Source organism: Sphaeramia orbicularis, chromosome 4 (assembly GCF_902148855.1).
Source record: "Sphaeramia orbicularis chromosome 4, fSphaOr1.1, whole genome shotgun sequence".
Classification (NCBI taxonomy): domain Eukaryota; kingdom Metazoa; phylum Chordata; class Actinopteri; order Kurtiformes; family Apogonidae; genus Sphaeramia; species Sphaeramia orbicularis.
Window position 1 is genome coordinate 41280964 of NC_043960.1, and position 9162 is coordinate 41290125.

General features: G+C 39.0%; 1 protein-coding gene across 3 annotated transcripts in view; it reads left to right on the top strand.

Moving 5' to 3' along the window:
* tjp3 (tight junction protein 3) overlaps positions 1-8960 on the top strand; it is a 32717-nt gene extending 23757 nt beyond the window's left edge. For all 3 annotated transcript variants that reach the window (XM_030133201.1, XM_030133203.1, XM_030133202.1), the window contains exons 21-30: positions 255-363; positions 468-687; positions 805-1010; positions 1110-1205; positions 3772-3851; positions 4496-4706; positions 4861-4961; positions 6286-6858; positions 8301-8365; positions 8457-8960. In XM_030133201.1, the coding sequence (XP_029989061.1) occupies positions 255-363; positions 468-687; positions 805-1010; positions 1110-1205; positions 3772-3851; positions 4496-4706; positions 4861-4961; positions 6286-6858; positions 8301-8365; positions 8457-8580 (1785 nt within the window). In that variant the 3' untranslated portion in view covers positions 8581-8960. The remainder of the gene's footprint in view (positions 1-254; positions 364-467; positions 688-804; positions 1011-1109; positions 1206-3771; positions 3852-4495; positions 4707-4860; positions 4962-6285; positions 6859-8300; positions 8366-8456) is intronic.
* The last annotated feature ends 202 nt before the right edge of the window (positions 8961-9162 follow it).

Below are 9162 nucleotides of genomic sequence, written 5' to 3' on the forward strand. Positions count from 1 at the left end.
CATATTTTCCACAATATATTCTTGTAAATTGTTTATTGAGAGTCAAACTCTAGCTGGTTCTCCTGTTGTCCACGTTTCACTTTGATCTTGTCGTTTAAGTTTGTCTGATTAAAGCCTGAATACAATGTGCTCTCTGTGGTTGAATAATGAGCTGCTTTCCTGTGAATCCAAGTCTTTTCACAGCTGTAACTTGTAACTCAACAACCCCAGGCCCAGGATAAAGAGTTAACAGAGATGTTTTGTTTTTTCATTAGGTGAATAAAGTTGATTTTGGCCATTTCACTCGAGAAGAAGCAGCCAACTTTTTGCTCAACATCAAGAGCGGAGAAAAAGTAGAAATCTGCACTCAGAAGAAAATGGACCGTAAGTGTAACAGTGATGTAAGGGTGGTGATGGTACAGCTTTAAAATGTGAAGAAGCTGTTATTGATCTACAAAAAAACATCAGTGTTTACTCTGTGTCTTCAGTTTATAAAAAGATCATCAAGTCCAACCTGGGAGACAACTTCTACATCCGCACACACTTCGACCATGAGGCAGAAGGGCCTGTAGGTCTGAGCTTCACCAGAGGGGAGGTGTTCAGGGTCGTGGACACTATGCACCGTGGGAAGTTGGGGAACTGGTTGGCCATTCGCATGGGGAACGACCTGCACGAGCTGGATAAAGGCACCATCCCCAACCAGGCCAGGTCAGGAGCAGATGGAGAGAGGAACACTGGACCGATCCTCAACACACGGTTTTAAATCTCCTCAAATGTGACCCCATCCTCTGTGTAATCCACCTGCTCTGTCATCGTCCCCCACAGGGCGGAGAAGCTGGCCAGCATAGAGCAAGCGCAGCGGGCGAGTGGAGAGAGGCCGGTGTCTGGGCCGAGAGCCGAGTTCTGGAAACTACGGGGGCTCAGAGGGAACAAAAAGAACGAAAAGAACACCCGGCGGACTCGTGATGACCTTCTGCAGCTTACTATTCAGGGCAAATTCCCAGCATATGAGCGAGTTCTGCTCAGAGAAGGTCGGTGTATATTTTTAGTTCTTTGTCCTTTAGTCATGTCTGAAGTTGAAAACTAGTGCGACAACTTGAAAAAAACTGTTCCTCTGTTTGTTTCTCCAGCTAATTTCAAGCGACCTATTGTCATTCTGGGTCCTCTTAATGATATCGCCATGCAGAAACTGGCCAAAGAGATGCCTGATGAATATGAAGTGGCAGGTTGGTTTTCTTCTTTTTGAGACTGTGATCGTTATAATGATATGAATATTGTGTTTTTTTAATTTATTTTACTAGATTTTATGTTTCAAAAATTTATACAACAGATTATATATTTAGCACCATTAAAAATGCACGGTCCAAACATGTGGTGTAATTTCCAGAAAATGATTTGCTCAGGTGTAGGGGTATTGGCAAGAATCTGGCGATACGATACAAATCACAATACTAGGATCATGACACGATATATCATTATACTGTTAAAAAGGCAATTATTTTGTTTGTTTCTTTTTTTTAATGATTATTTCCTTGAACTGAATTACATCAGAAAACTGCACAAATACTAAACACCTTTTTATTTGATTACAACAGGATCTAATGCTATATCACAACATTTTCCTGTGTTCAAACTAGAGCCCGACCGACATGGGATTTTTGGGGCTGATGCCGATACCGATATTGGGGCTAAAAAAAGCCAATATTCAGTATATCAGCCGATATCCGATATTGGCCGATAACTGATATATTGGCCGATATATGAAATAAGAATACTGATCTACACAGGATATAATAATCTTATATTAGATAATTGTGGACAGGTGGATAAACAGTTGCATAAATCTTTGTTTATATCACAAATATAATTTACACAACTTTCAAATGCAAAGTATGCAATCACAAAAATAAATAGAGCAAAAAATATTACTTACCACACAATTATGTTTTCCCTCACAAATTTTGATGTGTCTGCCTCACGGCACTACAACTTCTTATGTGGACTAAGGACTAAACTGAGTATGTGCAGAGTGAATTAGGTGAGTCCTAAATTGCTCCTGATTGGAGCAATTGCAAGAGTTACAACTGACCCGTGTTACAGTTGTCCCCAGTCTCCCCTACACTATTAACACCCAGGCCTGCTGGCAGAATGAAACTGTGAGGAAACTGTGAGGTAGACAGGAAGTGCATGGAAGGACATGGGTGTGTGTGTGGGGGTGAATACTTCATAAGATGGGGGGGGGGCTGATTTTCGGAGCGGGGGGGTGATAGGTCATTGTCTGAGCAGGAGTGACAGTGAAACTAACTCACTCTAAAGTTCCTCTTATTCTCCGGGCAGCACACACACACACAGGAGCAGCAAGCGACAGAATCTCCGCGCAGCAAAAAAAGTTAATATATCTGCTACATTGGCTACATATTGGCCGATGTTGATTAATTGGTGATAATCAGCCCGATGAATCGGCCGGCCAATTAATCGGTCGCGCTCTAGTTCAAACTGACATTATGTTTTACAGACATTACAGTTTAAAATCCTGTTCAAATGTTCATATTCTATTAGTTCAGAACTAACATCAGAGCATTATTTTTGTGCAATCCCAACAAAGGAACTAACATTATTTAATAAAACAGTGTTAAATAATAATAAATAAAATATAACAAAAAAGAAAAACAAGAAAAACTAAAATGAACCTCCACAATATCTTCATTTGAATAAATACCTAAAAATATCGATACAGTATTTTTTAATATCGATACAGTATTGTGAAATGACATAGCACGATATATTGCAGAACCGATATTTTCTTACACCCCTACTCAGGTGCCTATTTTGTACATGTTGCTCACAAGATGAATAACACAGTGAACAGCTGTATTTTTTTCATTCCCGACACACGTGAAGTTGGTGTTTGGACTAATCCCTTAATGTCGGACATTGAGTGGAATCTCTTGTACAGAGTTACGCTTGACTGGTAACTTTAGGTGTGGTCAGTAGCTGATTTAAGGGCAGCAAAGAAAACGCCGAAATGTTTTTGCCAGCTCAAAATGCCATGGCTTATGATACAACAGAGAAAACATGCCATTGGCATTTTACACACAGGTCTGAGCCGTGGTGAAGTCGCTCACTGTCTGCGCTGTCATCACAGTACAATCAGTCGTCTGAGTGATCGGATCCCTCAGGACAGGATCATTAGACTTGTCAGTTCCATGCATCGTCACTGTACTGCTCGTTTGGAAGCTAGAGGTGGACACACCCAATATTAAATGATGACACTTTCAATTTCTGAGTACCTGTATTCAGTGACTGAACAAACCTGTTAAGTTGATCACAATTTGTCTACAATTCATTCTCTAATGACCAATGCTTCCCTCTTTAACATGAAGGTAACTCCAAACCAATTAATTTAATATATTTCCAAATATACATATTATTCTGACCCATGTGTTTTTAATGGTGCAAAGTATATAATAATATATGTCATAATATATGGGGGCAGCTGGGGCCCAGAGGGTTGGATAATCAGCTTATGATTGATGGAGCACTGATTCGATTTCCCAGACTAGCAGGGAAATTGTTGGCGATGTGCCCTTGAGCAAGGCACTTAACCCCCATTTTCTCCCCTGACATGGCAGCCCACTGCTCCTAGTCTGCAGTGTGTGGTGTTGTCATGTTCAGCTAGTGATGGGATAAATGCAGAGGGTGAATTACAGTGTGTGTTACATGTCAAATATACTGATATATGTGAAAAATTCTTAATGATTATAAAATCATTGTCCTTTTGCTTCTTGGCAGAGATGGTCCCTCGTGGCGGAGGAGGAGACAGCGGCTCTACAGTGATTAAACTGGACACAGTGAGGAGAATAGCAGAGAAGGTGCTTCATTTAACTGCGTCATTTAACCCAGAAAGACCCAGTGCTTTTTTTGTGGCAGTTCCATAATATTTTTTTCTCTATATTTTAGTTTTCTTAAGTGATTTATCATTATTTATTATTATATTATCCTCTGTATTTTGCAGTTTTTCAGTGAAAATCAGGTATTTTCTTATGTTTAATTTACTGATCATGTAGATGTTCATAAAAGCTCAGATTAAAGTTGAGGGTTATTATATCAGAAACAGAGAAAACCCAAGAAAAGGCGACTTTTTAATCAAAATGTGTCAATAACTGAATGTAAAAACAAGTATCTACAACCACTGTCATTGATCCAACTCCATGGGTTTTACTGGTGAATCAGTGTTGTAGAAGTTGTCCACGGTAACTACAGAGCCTCTGAACGTCCAAATGAGTCATATCTGATGACCATGAAAAGATGAAAAACAACATTTTACACCAATTATTTCAACCTATTGATAGGATTAGTGGATCAACAGGTATTAACTATTTTAGATCAGTAGATTATTTTGGTTTTCAGTGGAGGTTTGGGTCTTTATGGGTTAATCAGGGTAAATCCACTGTTCTGGTTCTTTCTTAGTACTCACAACCTGTCTGCCTGTGTTTTCTGTTCGCTGTACCTCCAGGACAAGCACCCTCTGCTGGACATCACCCCCACTGCAGTAGAAAGGCTGAATTACATCCAATACCACCCAATGGTGCTGTTCTTAGACCCTCACAGCCGCAAAGACGTCAAAGCCATGAGGCAGAGATACGACCCCAACTCCAACAAGAGCTCCAGACGCCTTTACTCACAAGCCCTCAAGCTGAGGAAGCACTGCAGCCACCTTTTCTCAGGTGGGGACACATACAGTACAAACAAAAATCCACCTAATATATATACTAATAAATGTACCACTGCAGTTTTTTCTTATATATTCTTTCTTGGTGAATGCTCTGACATATCTCGGTTGTGGTTTCACTCTGCTATTTGTCCTGATTTCTCCTCCAGCTCGTGTTGACCTGCAGCCCAGCTCCAATGTTTGGTACCAGGTCCTAAAGGATAAGATCCGCCACCAGCAGTCAAAACCCGTCTGGGTGTCTGAGGTCACGGTATGACACTCGGCTATTACTTTTACACATTTAATGCATTAATGACATTAACTATTTTTATGCAAAACCAAGACAATCTGATTTACCATCATATGGTTTTATATTATTAAATCAATAAAATGTATCATTAAATGTCCAGTGTTTAGGATTTTAGTCATTGTTTTACAGATTGTAACCCAGTGGTTCCCAACCTTTTTTGGCCCATGACCCCATTTTAACATCACAAATTTCTGGTTACCCCAGACATTCAAAACGGAGACACTTTTTTGCTAAAATTAATTTGTTTTTGATCATGTAATAGTTTGCTATACTATGTTGCAAATAAATGTTAATTTTAGACGACATTTAGTCTATATAATGTATATTATTATGGACAGAGGCAGAAAAGCCAGGTGTAGATTACTGCACAAAGGGAGAATTTGATTTTCCTTGGTAAGGATATGTACAGTCAGTCCAGCTTGGATTTACAAGGCTGACAATTAATACTGAACAAACAATAACTCAAACTATGAATTATGAAAGAGCTGCAGCATCTGAAACCGACCACAATGAACATTTGAAAGATAAACAGTACCACAGTGCTTCAGTTTCAGCTTCACAGTTTATCTTGTCTTTTATGTATTGGGATTGTGTCTCTTAACTCACCGTATATTTTTTATTAGTAAGGTGTTTTTTTATTTTTATCAATTACTAGAAATTTCAGGCGACCCTATTCGAATTCCAGGCAACCCCATGTGGGGTCCTGACCTCAAGGTTGAAAAAGTTTTAAGTTCAGTTTCAAATACTTCATTCAATTTCTGTAGATTGCTGTAAATACTACAAATTGCAGCTTTATTTAGTTAAATTGTAGTAATGCCATACATACTGTGCATTTTGTATTATGTGAACTAATAAGCAGGTAATTTCAGAACGTTGTCACTTGGATTATTGTAGCTAAAGTTAGGATGAAAACTTAAACTATCAATGAAAAAAATCACTTAATTAAGTGAAATAGCAATAGGAAAGACCAGGAAAACAAAACAAAACTCCATTGAACAATACAACATGAACTCCCCTTTTGGTCCCACTTTGTCCTAATAAAAGTGATCTAGAATTAAAACGGCCTTGACCATCATGGGCCATATTTGATGTTATGAATTCTTCCATTTTAGCTTTGTCAGCTTCTATAAATCATATAAATATAAATACTAAAATTTTTCATAAAAAAGATACAAAACAAATGCTAAAAGTGAATTAAAGCCTGAACTAGTCAGTTCTCACAGCCTCAGCTAATGAGTATGTGTAAACTATAATGTTTACTGATAAATGTTTTGTTGGTCTGCAGTTGGAGAGCGGTGCAGAGCAGGACCTGGAAGCTCTGGACCAGACCCAGTCGGACTACCTCAGCGCTGCCAGTGACCTGGAGGACACTGACGGAGAGGCTTTCACTGACGATGCCTACACCGATAACGAGGACCTAGAGGAGGAGTTCCCAGGTCAGGACACGTCCACAGTCCCACGAGGATCTCGAGTGGCTGGAGCCGCCTTAGCCCGGTCATCCGAACCGGCCTTCATACACCACAGCCCCGACTTGGACCCTGACCCTCGGTCTGACGAGTACTCGACCGGAGAGATCCCACCTCTGATGCACGTACCGGAGCCCAGGTCTCTGCGCCGGGACGCGTATAGCCCACCTCACAGCCCTGCCGAGGACGAGGACCCCACTCATCGCAGTTTCACAGACTCAGATTTCAGCGCGCTTGACGTAGCCGCTTCCAACACTCCATCAGACGGACCCCCAGATTTTATAGCCCCAGACCCCAGAAGATACTCCTTGAACGATCCGTCACCTGCCGAAGCAGAAGCCGAGAGTCCGCAACAAGCCAGCCTGTCGGCCATCGAAGAGAAGTTAGATCAGGTAACTCAAATCTGCTGAGTTCAGGATGTGTTATGTTTACTTTACAATCCTGTGTTTAAGGCTCGGATGTAGGAAAAGTCAGTGTGTATTTGTTACCATTTCTTTTCTGATGTGGAAAATTGCAGCTATTTATTGGACGCATCACTGTAAAAAAAAAAAAAAAACAACACGAAATTGGACATAAGTATGAAAATAAGTTCATTACTGGTGAATTAACATTTTTAGAGGCTTTATAGTTTTGGTTTAGTTACTAAAATTTGTGGCTTCCTTAAAGTTATTAATATTTATTTGGTTTGATTTTTTTATTTCTAATATCAAACTAAAAACTAGGAAAAAATGTTTACAAAAAAAAAGTTAAAAAAAAAAAAAAAAAACATTCAAAAAGGAGCAGGATAAAGCACAACTTATATCTTACCTCATCTTTTTCTACTGTTCATAAAGTCCCATTTCAGTTCCTCAAAGTAACTTAACAAATCTTACACATAAATTCTAACCAATCCTGCACAAAACCCAAAAATATTATACATATCAAAAATAAACTCCATCCATTTCATAGCTGTGTTACGTATATAGATAGACAAATATCCACCTCTATTGATTTTATTATTTATTGACCACGATGCAGCAGTTCAGCTTCTAACCATAAATGTTTCCAGAGTTCAGTTCAAAAGGTTCAGTAGTTCAGTCAGATTGTTCATATGTCAGCTGGTCGTCACCCATTGAAGGGTGTGATTTGGAATAAAATGGAAAAACACCAGGAAGGGCATTTTTAACCTTGTCAAATATAATCTAGGAGAGGGTTTTGCATATTGATTATCGTAAAAATGATGACATTATTTAGGATGCTTGTGCAGGTCTTGAAAGTCTTAAAAAGTATGAAATTTTGAAACGCTGTTTTCCAGACCTTGAAAAGTCTGGGATTTTATGTGAAAGTCTTTATAAAGTATGGAAAAACGGTTCTCTCATAGTCGAAGTTTAGAGAATGTGCAAAGACACATAATCATGTAAGATAAAAATACATCATCATCATCATAATAATGGATTAAATTTCTATCGCACTTTTCAAGGTGCCTGAAGTGCTTTACATTAGTACATGAGGAAAGCATGTAAAAAACTGAATATGATTTCACTAACCGGTTGGTACTCGAATGATTCTAGTGAAATTTGTTTATGATATCCATGCACTTCTTTGATTTTCAGATGTTTTGAAAACATTTCTGTGAGTAAAACATAATTTACTGCAAATTACGCATTCATTTATTCATACATTTATTAAAATGAACTTTTCTACAGGTACAATCTCAACCAAAAAAGTAGGCACACAAGTGTAAAAGTACATAAAGTCAAGGTCTGAGGGAAAAATAGCAGTTTTGAAGAAGTCTGGAATTTTGATTTGGATAAAGAGCAATCACCCTGATTAAATGTTCCATGGTCTCTTCTAGGCTCGCTTGGCAGAACCGCAGGCCCAACCTGAGGAGGGGAGGAAGAAGTCCCCTCAGTTCATCGTGTGAGTGTTCTGTTTGTTCTCAGAGGGTTCCACATTTTCACCTCTGTGGTTCTGTTTTCTAACTATGACCCTGTCTCCTGTCCTCTGATAGGCTGGCACATCATCACAAGGCGGTCCAGTACAGACGCACACAGATCCGAGGCAGCGACAGCTCAGACGACGAAGACGTGGATGAGACGGAGGACATTGAATGGGGTCCGGCTACAGAACTTTAGAGTCTGGGGTCTCCACACTGAAAAGACATTACACCTGTTTCACTCCCTGACCCGTGTCGACGGTTTATGTGACATTAGAGTCCTTCAACTTAAACAAAACCAAAACATACATCTAACTTCACAGATGAATGTTGAAAGTGCCTGATTTCTTTTCACATTTTTTAATTTAAATAAGGTCATGTAAAAGAAATGCTACTGGTTTGCTGTGTAATTGCTACTGTTGTAGCATATTCACAGATGTTTAGTGTTATTAGAAATCATAGTCATTTGTACTGCCATCACCTGAACTCACTCCTCTTCGAAGTATGTGAGGACATGTATGAAATGTTTGGATTTTCTCTTTAAACTTTTTACAATAAACCTGTGTTTGTTGGTTTTAATAATGGTTTCATTGAATCATATAGAGTTAGATGAACATGTAAATGATTTATAAATGATCATAGCTATGTGAAAGCATTAGCCATAGACCTTATATTCAGATCAGACTTTTATGATTACTGTCAAATTTAACATTTATTCTTTTTATACATCACTCATTCTACCATTAAGTGCTGGGTTTGGTGACTGGGGTGTACCCAGAGG